Genomic DNA, 19,903 nt, shown 5'->3' on the forward strand with positions numbered 1-19,903 from the left:
TGACCCACTCCTGAAACTTGTGCTTGTATGTAAACATATATTACAGTATTCACAAGTTAATGAGCCCACTTTTCAAATAAATTCAGTCAATTAAAGTTGAAAACATTTTCTAATCTTATTTCAGAAAAAAAAGCCCAATAACTTATTTGCATAACAAGCTTGAAATAGACCCTGCATATGTCCCCTTATTACAGGCAATCTGAGGCTGAGCTGCCAACAAAATAAATAAATCCCCATGAGAGCTGTGATGTAACCGGTTTTCTTTCTTAAAGCATATTCATGTATTAATTGACCTATATTTGATTGAGTTTGCGCAAACAGATATTTAGATGAAACAGTGATTTGGGTAGTGCAAAGATGATATGCTTACTATGTTATTGCCTGAGATCTAGGGCTGTTCAATATAAGGGAAACATACCAACACTTTGTTCAATATTGCCATAATGATATTACTTGTATTGAATAAACAGATAAAGTGTAATGAGTTCTACCTTTGTGATATCACTCCCTTGGATGGGCATGCCTCTACTGATAAGAGCTTTGCTTGCGTACAACTTTCCTCATTTCACAACGTTCCGCTTCACCTGCTGCAACGTGCTCGGCCTGCAACAGTTGGCCTACCCCATACTCAGAGACTATTTTCATTTGTGTGAGTAGTTTCCTATCCTATAGCTCTCAGGGAAGCTAGGTCGAACCTGGCATAGCAGTGCATGTGTCTGGAGGGGGTGAAACTAACCCCTCCTTCTCCTCCTCGTTACCCTGACCCTTTGCTCTGCTGCTTTCACCATGCTGCTCCAACACAACAGTGCTTGTTAAACAAAAAGTAAATAGAAGAAATTTGTAACAGTATTTTATTAAACACTTAACTGAACAAAAAAGGAAATACCAAAAAAGAAAGAATAGGAACATTTAAAAATATTGTTTTCTAATGATAATCTCTCACAGAATCCCTGAGCTTTATATCGCAGTGTTTCACCATGTGTTCCCGTGAGTTTATATCTCGCTATACAACAAAGATGAAGTCCAAGTCACTAAATCACTTCACAATTAAATCTCTGGAGAAAAAACAATGTGCCTGTCCCAAATACAGAACAAACGTCCTTGTTTATCGCCTTCCACCTAAACAAAAGACAAATCAATTCACATTATAAAGAATTTATTGCAGGCAAACAATACCATAAATAATATTTACAAACTATGAAACAACATTCCTTTTTATGGGCTGAATGAATTGCTGGTAAACAGTATTTCCGTCTTGGGATAAGTGGGATATAAATAATCCTTTCCTGCAGTTAACACTGTCACACTGACCATGGATTCTGAACATTTTACTTAGAGACTTCTGTCCAAATTCACCTCCCAGGTTATGACTAAATTAAGTATTTGTTTTTATTAGAGCTAACATCATTTCTCCTAACTGGACTGCCATCCACCTGACAACAGTCACAGGATAAAGGCTGTATATGCATGTCTGTATGTAGTAAAGCAACCCTCACCGTCTTACAGTGCATTTCACATTAGGATGAGGCCTCTCTGACAATGAATGGAGTTTTTTGGCCTGTTTATGCATTCATAAGAACTTAAACTAGAATGCACGCAGTCGATGCAATCGGCCTTTCAGAAAGTAACTCAAAGGAAAATAAATCCACAGCACACCATTTCCCTCTTGGCATTTTGTTTAGGCGTAAAGGAAATACATTCCTGAAAACAATGTAAAAGCAACAAAGAGAGAACTGCCATGTCCAAAGAAAAACTCTTAACACCGTTAATATTTTTTGAACAATTGACCCTGTTGACTGTCCCCATTTCTAATCAACCCTGACTGAAATAGTGTCAGAAGTGCTGTGAACAGCTCCTTTTATTAAAATGCTTTTTAGCCTTAAATAAAAGTTTGAACATATCGGATGCTAGTTAACTTTGCGTTTCAACATTCCAAACAAGTTGAGAATTAAAAGTAAAGGATGTGCCTTTCGAGACTTTCACCGTCACGTCATTGTTTTCGTCTCATCTCTGCTTCTAAACAAAATGTCTCATAAGCTTCTTCTATCTCAGGCTCCATCTCGTCTTCAGAGTCGAATCTGTGAAAACAACAAAACCAGTCATTTACTTTTTTTAGATCTTTAAAAAGACAAATGTGCTCCTGAATGTATGGATGGCGCGTGTATCTATTATTAAGCGACCTAAAATATGGGTTAGAAAAAGGCCATTTACACAATGCACAATAACAGAGCCAGAGTTCACAGAGAGGATAGCAGCGAGCTAAGCCCTCTTTCAAACTCATCTGCTGACTAAACTGAAACCCAGGCAATGGTTCACCCTGTTGCATTGTGGGCTAGTCAATCACACTAACCATGCTCAGGGGCCCACAGGTGATCATATGACCTGTGGGAAGCTGCATTCAGACGCCCTTTATTCATCTGTATGAGCCCATCCTGATTTCCGTCATGCCTATTCCGCTATCTTTCTTTGTAAAACTTTAACTGACAGCATATACAAACATTATTGTCAGTTTGAAAAATTGTAATTCAATTAAAAACAACACACTGACTAACTTACATCTTCTCTAAAACAGCACTTATTTGTTACAGCCCCCTCTTGTCGTCTAACCCCAGTGTTTCCCTATATACAAATAGCGGCGGCGGCGCAGCTGCTAGGGGGCCCCAGCCAGGTACTCCGTCCCAGGGGAAACACTGAACCCCGTTTAAGGTTTTTTCCATAACGGCGTGTTTGTGACGTTCTGCCTCGGCTACTGTGTACGCAACTCAGAATATCATGCAGTAGGGCTGAACGATATATCGTGTCATGGCGATAACCGCGAGATGCGCATGCGCGATATTCACACCGCAGGGACGTGGGGTTTTATTCCTTTTTTAAATGCTAACGCACTTTAGCACAGAATTCAAAATAAAGATACCCTTATTACTTATCGAAACGGCATATACAATTAAAGCTGAGACTCCACAGATTATTTAAGTATAGTATCATCACTAAGCGATCCGATCTCGCGACAGGGGAAGCAAACACAGACATCACAACACGTAACTTTACGGAGCTTTTACAGGAGATCGTCTCACCACCGTAGCTGTCAATCTGATCAAAAGACGTGTTCAATGGCATTAAAACGAGAAAAAACGCAGCTGAATCGGTTGATCCATAGGTTGATAATGTATCTGTGGCTTTGAAGCAATTGTTTATAATCCATAATTCCATTTTTATGTAAAAATCGGAGCACAGAGTGTATGCAGCTTCCAGTTTTGGCTACGCGTCACTCTCACTCCTTATTTGTTCATGTGTTGGTGTGTGTAGAATTTCCCCTCGATTCCATTGGCTCTAGCGGTTATAAAGAGATTTCATTCGTCAAAATCGACCAGAGATATGGAAAATCCACCCAAATGACCTCAGAACAGTTTTTTTTGTGCTAAATCTCTCTAAAAAGGTCAAATGTCACTTGTTTTGCATCAATCTTGATACAGGGTACTTATTATATGTTGTACTTTGGATTCCTAAAGCTTTTAGTCTACTAACCCATCATCCAAGGTTAGTTTTCACTATAAGTACAAAATAATTTTTGTACGGACACTATAATTTACAGTTTTTTACTATGTTCAATCTGAATTGTCTTTAAAATAAAAAACATCTATATTGATTCTGACTTTTCTACATCCAACTCACAGGTTTATCATTACTTTGAGAACAAAGATTATTAATGTAACCCTTTTAGAAGGGAAGATATGGTCATTTGTTCTGGGAATGTCATTTTCAAGCGTGAGACCTGAAAAACAGGCTCAGTGCTTACTGTAAGTAGGTGAATTAACTCAAACACGTCATGTTACAATTATTTTGCTGCTTGCTACAAAAGGAAAACTTGCGCAGCTCTCATGTCAGGGGTACTTGAGTGAGTGACATGCAGGCTCTGCATGCACAGCAAACCACCAATCACAATCATTCTTGATCAGATCACAGCAGGCCCCGCTAGTTTGCAGACCATCAAAACACCGGTAAAAAATGAGCGAGGCACAGGAGGACAATACCTTCATCCGGTTAAATATAGTTACAAAAAAACGCAATATTTATCGCAGGGGGAAAAAAATCGCAATGTCAGTTTTTTCAATATCGTGCAGGCCTATCATGCAGGATATATAAAATATATATTTATATAGATACTAAATCACATCACAAACATCTTTGAATTATTCTGAGGGTCGTTGGGTTCATGTGTCATTGTCGAACTAATCTTATAATAATAAATTACATTTTTGAATTAGAGCGCTTTTACAGGTGCTCAAAGCGCTTTACATATTAGACATGTAAATGTCAATAATGTGGACATTACCCACAGGAGCAAATGCGGGTAGAGTATCTTGATCTGATGATCAACGCTCTAACCACTGCGCCAAAACCGCCCCTTATAAAACACAAGTATCATCGCAGCTGACTGCTCAGTCTCCATAAACATAAAAGGATGTGATTGCCATTGATATAAGTTTTCTTATAATGACTGTTATATCTTTGAATGGTATTAATAGCAACTATGAGAAACAGGTCCCTGTAATGGCTGGGACCTAAAAGGGAAGCATATATATCTATATATCTAAGCATCTATATATGAATTATCCTCTGATATCTTGTTGTATGACTGTGTGTTTTAAAATGGTCTGTAACTGTGCTGTTACCATTCTTGGGCCAGGACTCTGTTGAAAAAGAGATGTTAAGGTCGCATTCACACCTAATAGTCCGCTTCTCTGGTTCGCCAGACCACAATTTGTTACATTGTTTCATTTTTCAGAAGGTTCGGTTTGCGTTCACACGGGCAAAACTCAAACGGACTATAAACACAAGTCATGTGCACGGAAATGCTGTTCAACCATTGGTCAGACATTAAGGGGGTAAACACGCAAATCCCGGCAATTTCTACCAGAGCCTCCGCCACGGCAGGTTATTTTCATGCTGTTGTTAATCTGGAGAGCATATCAACAGCAACGGCGCATATGATTATATAATCAGACCACGTTCGATACGAAACATTATAACACATGAGACGCAGGAGGGGGTTTCACTGACGGGAGGTGGCTCTGACTTTTATGTATAGTTTTTACTTTACACGACACTGTTCAACACTTCATTCTGCTTCACTCTTTCGCGAACGATTTTGAAGACACCCGCGTTCTTGTGACACGTAAATACTACGCTTCCTATGTTTTGGTGCGGACTGCGTTCACACCAGCAATGAACCGCTCCAGAGTTCACTAACAAGCGCTCCGAGACCACCTATTTTAGCGGACCAGAGTCCGGTTGTTTAGTTCACTTAAGAGGTCTCGGACTGCGTTCACACCGACCCAAATGAACCGCACCAAGCGGCTAAATGCACCAGGGTTCGATTCAACCGGACTATACAAGGCAGGTGTGAATGCGACCTTAATCTCAATGAGAACTATCCTGGTTTAATAAAGGTAAAATACAAAATAAAATATGTACTTACAACTCGGATTCGCTTCCATTTTCTCCGTCAGTGTCATTGAAATACTCCTGCCTGTCCAGGATCTCTTGGTATTTCTCACCATAATCTATGAAAGCCGAGAAAGGGACATTAAGGCACTGGTGCTTTATGTTGCAGACCATATTTATTAACGCTAAGCAACATAGTGCATAATAAACAAAAGAAAAGTACATTTCTATCAACACTTACACCCATGAAAACAGTAGGGTGCCTGCATTTCAATTCATAGATCTGATGCAGATTATTTTACTTAGAAAACCACTTTTTAACATAGTTACTAGTAAAACACAATAATATATCACAAGCTATAGAGAAAAATGAATAAATAAGAAATATCTGGCCTCCTAACATTTTTAAAGTCTTCTAGCCTTTTCGTTTTCGTGCAAATACGATACGGAAATTACAGTTTTTTCTAATGTTTTTATAACAGTATAGAGCATGATTTAGCATGTCGACGGTGGCTGTGATTGACAAACAGCTGATAACCTGGTACTGATCTATCACACACGTGTTTACAAAGATTCACCTGGGTCTGCTGCTGTGAAAGGAGTCCCGTCTTGTGTGTAGAATGTGGGTTCATTCTGAGAGGGGAAGAATATTTAATGAAAAACAGAAATGCAGAGGAAAAAGGAATGGGAAAAATGGTGAAGGTAACCCTCACCATGAAGTAGTTGGGGTCGTTGTCTGGCGTGGCGTTGCTGGCTGCTGCAGCTGCTCGGACCCTGCCCCAGTCACTCGATCTCAACTCCACTAGTTTCAGGAGCATCTGTCGGACATCCCTGAGCACAGAAACACTCACATCAATACATTTTCCCAGGGTGTATATTAAGGATTAACTCTCAAAAGTGCAGCTTTTTGGCACCTTTTCTCAGTTTATGGCTGACGATATGTGTTATAGTGTTTAGTGTGAGTTAAAAAGTAGGCATGCTCCAATCGCCAATTTTGGGCCGATCGCCGGAATCAGTATCGGCCGATACCGATCTCCGATCTGATCGAGTGGGGATCTTCCATTTAAAGTGATGTTTAAAACTCAGTTAATGGGGCTCATTCACTGGCGCTTCCACTAACTACAACCAACATAATTATTACATTGAAATGAAGTACATTATTCAAGTTTACGTTAACTTTGGAGAATAACACGGGAGAAATGAGCGGAAGCGCTCTCTTTTCCTCTCCCCCTCTCCTGACAGCCCGTCAGTATCTCATGCAGCTCACTGATCCAGTAATGAGTGACCCGACAGTGAAGAATAAACATATTTAGCCTACAACTAGTTTAGCTTGTTCCAGAGGTAGCTAAATAGCTAAGTGTGTTAGGTCTAACTCTGAGTGTGTGTTCTGCTCTGCTCTCAGCGGGCGGAGCTGCAGGATTTCTGCTTCACACACACGTTGCATTCCGCTATTTTACTGTCTTTTTCGGACACCTTAAAATACTGTTAGACCGGTGAAGCCATTTTGGCGAGCTTGTTTTGCCGCGCAGAGAAAAGTGTCATGTATTTTACGTCATGTGATCGACATTTATATAGAGCCCCGATCGATCGGCAGAGAGTGAATATCGGCCGATATTCACTCTCTAACAGCCTAAGAATCAAATCAAGTAGTCGATAAACAGAGAAATAATTAAGACCTATTTTTGTTAATGACATTTTTCATAATTTCACAAGGACAAGATAAATATTCTGCCTCGTCCTAGATAAAAAATCCCTAAATACACTTCATTATTGTTGAGGAAAGAATATATTTTCTCGAGTAGAATCTGGCACAACACAGCACATCACTGTACCCACCTGCTGCAGGTGGCATCCAGTAGAATATTTTCTATTCTTCGGACCAGTTCATCCATGTGTCGTTGTCCACTCTCTTTCCACGTGTCATCCAGGACCGAGCCCGTCAGCTGTCAATTTAAAACATTTTCAATACCTTCCCAAAAAAGAAAAAAGATCGAACTGTCCAGAAACATCTTGATACAATTGTTTAGACGTATTTAATTGAGAATGGAAACCTTAAGCAGCTTGACAGCGCAGATGAGATTTGCGTCCACCGGCTTGGAGAACAGACTGTTCATCAGGTCCTTCAGAGCCGTGAGAAGGATCGCTGCTCGATTTGGAGGTCCTTTTGCACTTTTAATCTAAATAAAAAAAGGCTAATTATTGACTGGCACTACTGTGACGACTAGTCCAGAGATTAGTTTCAACCTAGTCTTTATATAAATACAATTGTTCAAGTTAGGAAGCAAACATAGTTAATCCGCCAAATGTTTCCTTTAGTGCCACTGGGGCAGCATGTGGGACTGCAACAAGTTCACAAACTGCCATTGAGTGAAGCTAAATTAAAAGGCTAAAAGGAATAGAATATTGCATTGTGAACATTTCAACAAATTGATTAAATAAAAGCGGACGACTTAAGGAATGCTTATGTAATGTGGTCTCGAAGACGATGTCTTACCTCGAGGCTGAGATAGAGCTCTCCCAGGAAGAGCACATAGGAGTGGAACTTCTTCTGAGTCTCTTTGTCTCCTCGTACAGCTGCACCCCTCTGTTCATACTCCGTCTGACACCTAGAGCAGACGACGCATTATAGCTTTTAAACATCACTTTGAATGAACAATGACAGGTCCAATGCTTCCTGGCCTTATTCTCACGGAATAACTGCGTGTAATGTAAAACATATTCCTACTCTCTACTACTGCTGCTAGTTTGAAACTAATATTTCACACTTATTTTACCCTTTTCAACAATCCAATTATCAAAATATTTGCATTTCATGAAAAATAAAAAGGGACTTTAGTCATAAGATTTCATCTACCCCGATATCAACCTACATTAAATACAGTCAAATATAAACAAATCACCTTTTTAGGAGCAGCTGACGAAAGTTGCCACTTGGAGGGCTGACGGTGAGATGATGAGACAGGTAGTTACAGAGCCGGGCGCCCGTGTACGAGAAGTTCGGAATGGCAGTAGACTGCAATGAAAGGAACAATTAATACATTGTCTTATACCATTGTGTGGTTCACCAGAAACATAAATATATATATATTTATATTTCGATGTGCATGCTTTGTTAAGACAGGTTTGGTTTAAAATCATATTGTTTACTATTCATACACACAGCAACATGAGAAGTGATGGTGTGTCTCTAACCTGTGTGTAAATCAGCTCCACCAGCTCATTCAGCAGCTCCTCAGTAGTGACCCAGGAATTGAGCATCGCCGTTATCTGTTCAACGTCAGACTCAAAGGAGCCTGGTGAGGAGCTCAGGTGGGCCAGGAAGTCTGTCACCGTCTCAGCCAAGGTTTGTTCCTCATAATAGCTTGTGCTGTCATCACAAAAAGAGGGGTCCTATACAAAAATCACAATACGAACATGAACAACTATTGAAAAACCCAGAACACTTTCTTGTGCTGATGCAATCATACATTTAGAAGTGTAAGCTTAAAAAGAAGAAATCTAAGATAAACTTGAACTCTTTACAAAAGCAATGATAGATGTGTTACTGACACAGTTCCAGTCTCCAATTACAACAGCAGTAAAGAGAAAAATGTTTCAAAACACATACAAAAAGGAAGTTATAACATCAGAATAAAGGCATAATAGCTTTACTCTTACTTCATAAGAGTTCATTCCAGAAGGGACAAACTCTGGGGCACTCGCTGAAAGCTTTGACGACTGGACCAAAGAATCCACTTCATTAAAACCTCTGGAGGCAGACGGACTGTTGGCATTTGCACTTGGTTGGTGTTTGCTCGGTCTTTTAAAATCTAAAAATGGAAGAAAGATATTCTCAGTCTTAGTTACATCTTTAACTACTCATCCAACATTCTCTCTCTCTTTTCTTTAAAGAACAAGCTGGCGATAGTCTATAGTGTTGAACAATGTTGATCTTTCAGTAGGTCCTCAATTAGAATATTTCATTTTGAGTTATTTTCTAAAAACAGCCAAGCTGAACACTGCAGTTAGTTTTTAGCAAATCTCACCAATTAGTATATTTTAATACTTCTTGGACTGCAATTAAAGTCTATGGCACAACATGTTTTGTACACAACAGAATGAAAAGCAAAAAAGACAACAGGGTGTAAAAACAGTCAATACACAGTTAACAGAAAGAAATACCTTTGCTTAAAAAGTACAAAACATTGATTGAGTAACTTATATTGAGTGCAAAGACATAGTACTGCACACAATACTATGGTATACTATCACTTACAAAAGTGCTGCTGTGAGTACAGGATTGCAAATCATGCATATGTGCTGATCTCAGCTCTCTGTTCCCATGCTTATTGTTTAGGGTCATACTATAGGTGCAGCTAGAGTACAGTACACATCAACCTAGTGGAGCTATCTGTGGATTGGTTGGCTGTTATCCCAAGAAATAATACCAGAATCTGCTGTGATAATTATTTTAGAGGCAGATAATATCAGTACAATTCCCACCAATACTAGTTGATGCTAACTTTCATTTTGGGATATTTTTTCAACATTAAGTTCTGGCTTTTGCCTTTGTAATCACGTGGTGTGTTGACCATACAGAAACACACAATAGTGCTGTGACAAGTCCACACATTAGACTCATTCTGATACAGTTTCACATCTGACACAGATAATAAAGCTTTAGTGATACATTCTAAACCGTGAACTATCTCACGGGCACTTCTTGACAATTCCCTATTCCTTAGCGCCAGCTGCTTGATCAGATTAAAGGGAACTATTTTTGCCACTTTGCTCTGCGTAGACAAACGTTAGAGTGGCTATAACAAAAGATTGCTCCAAAGCATTATATCTGGGTAAGACAGTTTTAAATGTGGTACGTAACTAAAGAACCATGCGATATCTGAGTGGGAGCTTTTTTTAGACGGAGCGTTACAAACACAATCCAACAGGTGCATGTCGCAACAGCAACATGCTAAAGCGAGCTAACATTAAATGGTATTTAGCAGCTAGCTAGCTATCATTAATTTCAACAACAGATTGAACCAGGTAGCACGAGGATATTAACCCTTAACGCTTGTCAGTATAACTATTAACCGAAGGTTATGTTGTGGCTACTATTCATTTTACGTAAAAACAGTCTTTGGCCTTCACTTGCAATAATGTCAGAGGGGGTCGTTTACAAGGAATCGAATGTGAAAGTAGCTAGCTTAATTAGCTCAGTTATCGCCATTGTTAGCTCGTTGACAGCCCCATACCTCCAGCAACCATGGCGTCGGCCGCGCTTGTGCTGTTTTCAGAATATGGTGGGGATGTTCGCGGCTGTCTCAACGGCTCCCTTTGGTTGAAAAGCGGGGCTTTGGAGTCTCCATTGCCGGTGGACCCCACAAGCCCGGGGTCCGCGGGAAAATGTCGGGCTCTCTCTGCTCCGGGAGCTCGGTTAAAACAATCTTCGTTCATGGTTACTCGTATGTCTCTCAAAGCGGCATCAGAAAGATGAAGATCAGCAGTTAACTTCTTTTTGTGGTGCGTAGCATCAATCGCTTGTGTTTTAAGACCATACAACACGACCTATCTCTCTTTCATGATGCCTTTTACTAAATCGGCTGGTATCACAGCGTATACACAACTTTCTTCTTCTTCTTCTTTTCTTTAATGGCGAATCGCTTCCACTTGGAGCATATATCGCCCCCTACTGTTGAGTTATTAAATGTTCATATTAAATCCTTGTCCTCAGACCAGTGCTTTTGAGGAATTTGAAGATCAGCTTGTTTGCTTCATTTCTTGATTTACTTTCGTATATTGACTTGAAATCCATGTCCTTGACGTTGAGTTGTTCTAGTGCAGTTTTCAGAATGAATCTTTGTCTGTTATAATCCGGGCAGCTAACAAATACATGATGTATTGTCTCTGGTTGTTGGCAACCATCACAATTTCCATTTGGATGTTTTCCAATCAGATGCAGTGATGAGATTAATCCAGAGTGTCCCAATTTTATCCTGCTGTTAATGCTCTGTTCTCTTCTACTACTCCCCCAAGTGCTTCCTGTTCCTACTTCCCTTTGTATCTGGTATAAATGTCTTCCTTTGGTGTTACTGTCCCATAGTTTTTGCCATTGTTGCTTGATAACCACTTTTGTAACAGATTTGACTTCTGCTCTACTGATAGGTACCATAATATCAATCTGGTTTGCTTTCAAACCATACACACACAACTTTTTGTTGGCCACTTCCTTTAACAACAAACTCGCCGTTGCTGATTATCCGTGACAGTGTGCAAAATCTAAGTGTCCCCCTCTGGTGGCGTGGAGGGCAAAGCTCAGCCATAAATGGTGCATCTCGCTGACCTGGCTGAAATTAAAGGTGGGGTAGGTAATTTTGGAGAAAACCAAGCCCCCAGGAAGTGCGCCGGAGTCTGATGAGAATATTCGTGCTGGTCAAACGGCGGTACTACACTTCCTTTAGGTTGCTGGGCCCGGAAACACTTTTTCCCATTGACTTACATGGGGAAAGAGTGGTCTGTAACTCGTTGGATAATTTTTTAAAAACTAAATAAACTACCCAGTATGAACGTTTGTATAGCCCTTATTAAAAACATTCGTTCCTCAAGTTGTAAAAATGTGCTAATAACGTTATTCTGAGAGTTGTTTCCCCTCGGCATTATGAACGCGCATCTAACCCACGGGACCGCGCCGCCCGGCACGTTCATGTTACTTGTTCAGCACTACATGAGTTTCTCTTTACCCATGGATGCACAATAACAACGGACCATATCGCCTTACTGCCAGCCCATGGAGCTGTAATAATGGATATATTGCACATGTTTGCTGTAATTCATCATTTGTAAAAATATTATACTTCATGGGCTGTATGCTGTAAATCTTGTACCGTAAATGTTGTATTAAATAAATTAATATTACCGACGTAAATTAACGTTCCTGTAGCTTCTTATTGTACTTGCAATTGTTTTAGTTACTTGTGGGCTACTTAACATGAATAATCACAGTTACTATCCTTTTACTCCATCACATTTAAAAAAGAAATAGGCTATTGTAGTGCCGTGAAAAGAGAGTCGGACGCGGTGTATTAAGAATGGAGTTCCAATCTTTATTATCCATTAATATCAGAGAGGTTAACACATGCACTGCTCTGCCTGATGAGCTAGCAGGAATGGCAGCTAAAGCTACAGGTGTTAGCTAAAGGGTCCGTGTGGCAACACAATAAGCAAGGTGAATTATGGTCCCACATGGTGTCACCACACAAGCCCCCCCAGAATTCACACATAAACAAAATCAGCATGGCGGGGAGGAACGACACGCCGACCCCCACGACTCCTGGGGGACTCCTGGGACTCCCTTCCGGAGTCGGAAAAGTGACTTCCGCCTGTGCGGCTCCCGGAAGGGGAGGGACCGGAACAACAGGTCTTAAATCCGTGACAGGGGACGAGGCCGGGGGGCGGCCCCGTCGCGGAGGTCGAGCCAGCACCACAGGCTGATCCAAGTCCAGGTGAGCAGCCTTCACCCGGTCCACCGAGACGTGCTCGGCCTTGCCACCCAGGCCGACCACCAGGTGCTTGTCCCTGTGCTCCAAGACCCGGAAAGGCCCATCATAAGGGGGCTGCAGTGGGCCTCTGTGCACATCGTGCCGGATGAACACGTGCTCCGCCGAGCGGAGCTCTGCGGGAACCTGGGACACCTGAGTACCGTGCGGAGTAGTAGGGATCGGAGCAAAGGCCTCAGCGGCGTTCTGCAGGAAAGCCCGCTGGGCCGACGCCGACCAGGGAGCCGATGCGTTATGGAGGAAATCCCCTGGAACTCTCAACGGCTGCCCGTAGACCATCTCAGCCGTAGAGCACTGCAGGTCTTCTTTAGGCGCAGTCCTCAGGCCCAGCATCACCCAGGGCAACTTGTCGACCCAATTCCCGTCCTTAAGGCCGGCTTTGAGGGCCGCCTTCATGGAGCGATGGAAGCGCTCGCAGAGGCCGTTAGCCTGAGGGTGGTAAGCGGTAGTCCTGTGCAGCTTAACCCCCAAACCGCCTGCCACGGCGTTCCAGAGTTCGGACGTGAACTGAGAGCCCCTGTCTGAGGAAATGTCAGACGGGGTGCCAAAACGACACACCCACGTTGCAATGAAGGCCCGGGCAACGTCTGCGGCCGACGTCGAAACGAGCGGGACCGCCTCCGGCCAACGGGTCGTCCTGTCCACCATGGTGAGGAGGTAGGAAAAGCCCTGAGAGGAGGGCAATGGACCAATCAGGTCGATGTTGACGTGGTCAAACCTCCTCTCAGGCACCAGGAAACGCTCCAAAGGGGCCTTCGTGTGGCGGTGCACCTTAGCGCGCTGACAAGCCACACACTCACCAGCCCAAGTCCTCATGTCCTTTTTCAGCCCATGCCAGACGAACTTCGCGGCCACCAAGCGCACCGAAGGCTTAACGCCGGGATGTGACAGTCCGTGCACTGCCTCTAACACAGAGCGCCTCCAGCTGGCGGGAACGACTGTCCGCGACAGGCCTGTGGAGACGTCACACAGGAGGGTAACGCCCGCGTCGCCGAACACCACGTCCTCCAAGCGCAGCCCCGCGCCCTCCACCTTCAGAGCCTGGACGCCAGGGTCTGTGACCTGGTCCGCCGCCATGCGAGTATAGTCCAGGCCCAACTGGACGGCTCCGATGACGACTCTGGAGAGGCAATCTGCAACTCAAAAAGTCCAAAAGGCGTTATCACTGCTGTCTTGGGAATGTCCAGAGGGTGCATGGGCACCTGGTGGTATCCACGCACCAGGTCCACCTTGGAAAACACCCCCGTACCGGCCAGATGCGCCGAAAAGTCCTGAATGTGCGGCACCGGATAGCGGTCAGGCGTAGTGGCGTCGTTGAGTTGGCGGTAATCCCCGCACGGGCGGAACCCGCCGTTCGGTTTGGGGACGACGTGCAGGGGGGAAGCCCAAGGACTGTCGGAGCGGCGGACAATGCCCAGGCGCTCCATGGTTGCGAACTCCGCCCTCGCTACAGCCAGCTTAGAAGGGTTCAACCGCCGGGCCCTGGCGTAGACAGGAGGCCCCTCGGTAGTGACGTGGTGCTCCACGCCATGCTTAGTGGTAAGCGCAGAGAAGGTGGGCAGCGACAGGTCTGGAAACTCGGCCAACAGTCTGAGAAACGTGTCTGCCCCATGGTCTGCCCCCGACAGCGAGCCCGACAGCCCGTCATATGCTGCGCTGCCAAGTGTGCACACGAGGGAAGAAAACGTTAAGGCATCAACCAAACGCCTATTCTTAACGTCCACTAAGAGTCCATGAGCACACAAAAAATCCGCTCCGAGGAGGGGAAAATAAATGTCCGCTGTCACAAAATCCCAGCTGAAACGCTGTCCTCCGATGCACACACACGTAGGCCTCACGCCGTACGTGCGAATGGGACCACCGTTAGCCGTCGTCAATCGCGGTCCGTGCCCACCTCGGGTGACGTCTTCACTCGACGCTGGAACTACGCTCCGTTGAGTGCCCGTGTCACACAGAAACAGGCTCCCCGAAACGCTGTCGCTGACGAAGAGGAGCCTGCACGTGCCGCCGACGCTCATGGCCACTACTGAGCGCCGGCCCCTCCGTTTCCCGGGGGTTTGTAGCTGCACGGGGCGATGCATTTCTTCGCCATTGTCCCGAAACGTGCGTGGTAAAAGCACTCTCCGGTGTCTCCACGCCGGCTCGATACAGCCGTGTCCTGCCTCCGCCACGCTTTCTTGACTGCAGATGGGCCGCTGAGTGTCGCGGCTAACGTCTCTGCACCGGGCTGTTGTGTAGCCAGGAAAAAACGATCCGCTTCCTCAGCCAAGGCACGGGGCTCCGTGACAGGCGTGTTGGCCAGCGCCGTCTGGACCTGGGGAGGCAAGTGACGCAGGAAAATCTCTGTGAATAAAATCCGGGGATCTTCCCCCCCTAGCAGATTTAGCATTTTCTCCATTAGCTGGGAAGGCTTGCTGTCTCCTAGGCCTTGAATGTCAAGTAACTGGCGAGCCCTCTCCTTAGCAGATAAGCTAAATGTCTTAAGGAGAAGGGCCTTAATCGCCTCATATTTGCCATGGTGTGGGGGGTCTGTGATAAATCCCACCAACCTGGACGACGTGGAGCTCCCCAGCGCTGCTACCACATGGTAGTATTTCAGGTCCCTGTCACGGACCTGTCGGCAGGCGAAATGTGCCTCCACGTGTGCGAACCATGCCTCCTCGGCGTGCTCCCAGAATTCCGGCAGCTTTATGAAAACATCGCGCTCAGCCATGTTCGTTAATTTTCCGGAAACTTTCTCGGAAAAGTCAGGGTCACCAGTGTAGTGCCGTGAAAAGAGAGTCGGAGGCGGTGTATTAAGAATGGAGTTCCAATCTTTATTATCCATTAATATCAGAGAGGTTAACACATGCACTGCTCTGCCTGATGAGCTAGCAGGAATGGCAGCTAAAGCTACAGGTGTTAGCTAAAGGGTCCGTGTGGCAACACAATAAGCAAGGTGAATTATGGTCCCACATGGTGTCACCACACTATTGTTATTTTAACTCCACCACAGTAATCCATCATCAGCTTTACTTTTTAGATAAAGTTTTAACTCTCAATTGATCATAACAGGCTTCAACATATACATTTTACCAAGTGGTTTCATGTACAACCCACACAAGTATCATGCTAAATGAAGCTCTGTTGCTTGGATATCACTAGATCCTGATGTCAGCGTAATACTTCGCATAATTTACTAGCTAGCCGCTAGCTGCTAACTGCCGCCTCGTTAATATAAATCCAGTACCATGCTGTCATGAACGCGTGGTGCTGTTACGTGTACGCAAATTCACGTGCTTAATGTGAACGAGCCTTTTGGGCGGCGTGGTCAAAGTTGTGCATGCTCTATGAGTGCACACATACGGGTACTTCTCAGGCATGCCGGGTAATCTGTGACGTTTCGCTCTCTCAAAAGTTGGGCCATTTTGTCATCATGCGCCATTGAGCAACTCTCATAGGAATTAATGAGGCCCCGCCTCCCACACTGTATCCAGCTCGAGTGCACTAGAATTTGAAAATACACAACCGAAAAAAATCTGCCACTTCCTTAAAGAGCCCCTCCTCCAACACACACGAACGCGCACATGACCAATGAGGGCACGAGATAAGTTTGTGCACAGATGGAAGGCTGACTGGCAGGTAGGCCATCCAGTTATTTTAGCCGGGCCGGCTCAGATGATTGGTCGTGCTTTTTACAGTACTACGGCTTCCACTGATGACATTTTTCTATGGATTTTTTGTCAAAGCACTTAAGATATTCATTGCTATCGGGATGTTAAGAGCATTCCATGGAATATAACAACAAGTGTATCTCGAGCCGGTTTCTCAAACTTACCTACCCCACCTTTAAGGCCCTGTCACACTGTCCCGAAATTGACACCCGATGGACACACGATAAAGGAAATGTTCAAATTCGGCTGTGATCGTAGCAACATCGGGCCATTCGTGAGGGCATCTTAAGCCATCGTATGACCGCCGGTGGAGTTTCTCAGGCTCCGGCAGCAACTTAGTGAGCGGCAACTTCGTAAGGCACTCGTGAGGACATCTTGTCAAATCGTGTCATCTTCGTGTTATCATCGGTGCATTCACCCTCACTCTGATCGGGGCGAATGCCCGATGGCACCGATGATAACACGATGCCCTCACGATGGCCTTACGAAGGGCACAATTGACACACGAATTCAACACGAAAATGAACCTTCGCAAGGCCCTTCGTCAATTTTTTGGCATGCCAAAGATTTTGCCACCGCTCACGAAGTTGCTGCCGGAGCCTGAGAAACTCCACCGGCGTTCATACGATGGTTTAAGATGCCCTCACGAATGGCCCGATGTTGCTACGATCACAGCCGAATTTGAACATTTCCTTTATCGTGTGTCCATCGGGTTGTTTTATTGCACAACAAAATCATGTAAATATATTATGTAAATAACCCAATTTGTGTTCTGTGAAACTAAAAAGGATATAATATATTATTTTGAAGGACAGTTGACAGGAAGTTGTTGTTGTTATGGAAACAACATTATGGAGAAAATGTAATATTTTCTACATATAACGACGGATAAAGTAAAGAACAAAGTCTGAAGATATCACTACAGTATCATAGTACTGTAACACAATTGTTTTTGGTACTTTCATTGCAGTTGTATGTCTTAAATGTAATGTAAATGTTGCCTTCGTGTGTGGTTCGGGGCCATCATCGTGCGAAATTCACAATTCCATATTCGTGTGTCCATCGGGAGTCAATTTCGGGACAGTGTGACAGGGCCTTTAAGGAAGACGTGATCACTGATGGTAAAAATAATTCCGATTTTTAACTCCATAACATGTAAACAGTCAACCATTATTTATTTCACACATTAAAATAAATATGAGAATAAAACATTTAAAAAATAAGGTATTTGACTCCAATTTTAAGCTGTCATTGTGCCTACACAAAGTTATGACTACAGCTAAACAAGAAAGCTGCACACAATTAAACATACACATTTATATACAAATCATAGTGCTTCTTTAAGTTGAACTAAATAGGAATACATGCATTATTTTGAACCGACTTGGTGCCTGACCATCATTCAAAATATGCTACTGTGGCCTGAATTTTTGAAGGACTAATGTCACAAGTCGAAATTCGACTAAATAACACACAAACAATTTGACTAAATGTGGAAAATGTCTTGGTTAAAATGAACTAGTATTGACTTTAGTTACAGTTACTTGGATGGTTTTGCTTCTAAAACCCTATGTGACCTATAAAGTCCTGTATGCCTCGAGTGTCTGCGTTTTTTCCACTGCCCCATTTTTGTGATTTAGGTTATCTGGATGATGGACCTGTATGAGTGGTTGAATATGTCAAATGACGTAGTATTGATTTATTATATCTACAAAAGCACTGTTGTACAATTTTGTGGAACTAACTGATATATCTGACCCACATTTATGCACCACAGAGGCGATTCTGGACCTGTGCAGCCCCTCCAGAGAGCCTCCCTCCCTGAGCTCTCTCAGTAGCTGCCCACTACAAACATGTGTTGCACCAGAGCTCTCAGTGTAAGTATTCATTAGTTGTTTGAGCCTCCAGCCATTTTCCACTTGTTTCCCAAAGCTGGATCACATTATGCCACAGAGAATTCCCGTGCCAGAATATGGAAACCCACTTCGATAAAACGATTACTGCCCCTTATTTGCTATTATTGTTGTTTATCCCCCAATGCCAATGTCTTGGAGGGAGTTCAAACATTCACAAATCTCTAGAACGCACAATGTGATATATGACTGTAGGATTGTTGTTGAGCGGGAATCATGTGCATAGCCACCATTACAGGTTTTAAATGCAAGAGAGTGGAGTTTGCGGCTTCATCAGTTCACATTATGTAGATTACATAACGATTTATTGTCTGCATCATTAGTTTGCATTTAAAGAAAAATATAGGGAAATGCAGTGCTACAGAGACCAAATCAACCGTCCCATTGTGAGGTCTTTCTTGTAAATTTAGTGCAGAAATATAAGTAAATGAAACCAAAAATATATACCCTTGGCCTCAGCAACAACAACACCATGCATTTGACTGTGTATGGTGCAGAGATTGTCATGAAATACTATTCCATATGTTGCCATTGGCCCTGACTGTCATGGTGGATTCCATTGCAGCATTCCTTGGCATTAATAATTTGTCGCGGTGATTCCTTAAACGGCAATGAAAGGACAATATACTATAGCATAAACTGTTTCCTGTACTATTAATATGATTCACATTGCCTTTGTTGCTTTGGAGCCCCACTCACAGGCCAACTTGGATAAATGTATCTTGCCACCGGTCTCTCACCTTCCTGTCTAAATCTACTCTCTTCGTCTTCTCGTGCCGTTGCTGAGATGGATGTTCAGAGAGGCGGGATAAGAGAACATGAGGCCCGGAAGCCTGTGGTGTTAATGTTCTCCCTGTGGTCTTTTGATCTGGCATCAAGGCAGCTGTCATTGATTAGTGTGTTTGTAGATGATTACTAAGGGAAATGGGTGGTCAGACACAGGTCATATCTCTCTTTCTGCCTCCACACACTTGCAAGGCCCTGCCGTAAACATATTGGCAGAAGTGATGCTGTCCAACATGACAGAGCTCGTTTGATATTTTAGATTTTTTGTGGCAGATCTGTAATATTAGGATATTATGTCAGCATCTACAGGCAATACCACAGAAGGAACCTCCCTCCCATTTTGTTGTTGTTGGTCTATATGTTTCCTATTTGCTTTGGAAATAATCATTAGTGCAATGGTTGCCACATGGAAAATCTGGCGAGGCATTACAGTTGCCTTTTGGCCCTCAGATAAGAATAGACTAACTGTGACCTGAAAGTTCAGCAGGGTTTCTCACTTCTTGCTGTTCCACTTCAGTAAAATCAATTTCCTTGTATTGAGGAAGTCAGACAACTACATTGCAGAGGAGAA

At 43.5% G+C, this 19,903-nt stretch overlaps 1 protein-coding gene across 2 annotated transcripts; it reads right to left on the bottom strand.

Annotated features, from left to right (window-relative positions):
• Positions 1-834: 834 nt before the first annotated feature.
• On the bottom strand, positions 835-11,585 carry paip1 (poly(A) binding protein interacting protein 1). Of its 2 annotated transcripts, XM_034238209.1 has the most exons (12): positions 10,680-11,585; positions 9,103-9,254; positions 8,638-8,835; positions 8,346-8,458; positions 7,940-8,051; positions 7,497-7,622; positions 7,282-7,388; positions 6,159-6,276; positions 6,024-6,078; positions 5,480-5,564; positions 1,968-2,078; positions 835-1,119 (listed from the first exon to the last, which is right to left on the bottom strand). In XM_034238209.1, exons 1-11 carry the CDS (start codon positions 10,879-10,881, stop codon positions 1,991-1,993), a joined length of 1,356 nt encoding a protein of 451 aa, XP_034094100.1. In that variant the 5' UTR covers positions 10,882-11,585; the 3' UTR covers positions 835-1,119; positions 1,968-1,990. The 2 variants fall into 2 exon arrangements, with proteins under 2 accessions (XP_034094100.1, XP_034094090.1); XM_034238199.1 differs by having other exon boundaries at positions 835-2,078; positions 10,680-11,579.
• Between the last annotated feature and the right edge of the window lie 8,318 nt (positions 11,586-19,903).

Source organism: Gymnodraco acuticeps, unplaced genomic scaffold, assembly GCF_902827175.1.
Source record: "Gymnodraco acuticeps unplaced genomic scaffold, fGymAcu1.1, whole genome shotgun sequence".
Lineage (NCBI taxonomy): Eukaryota > Metazoa > Chordata > Actinopteri > Perciformes > Bathydraconidae > Gymnodraco > Gymnodraco acuticeps.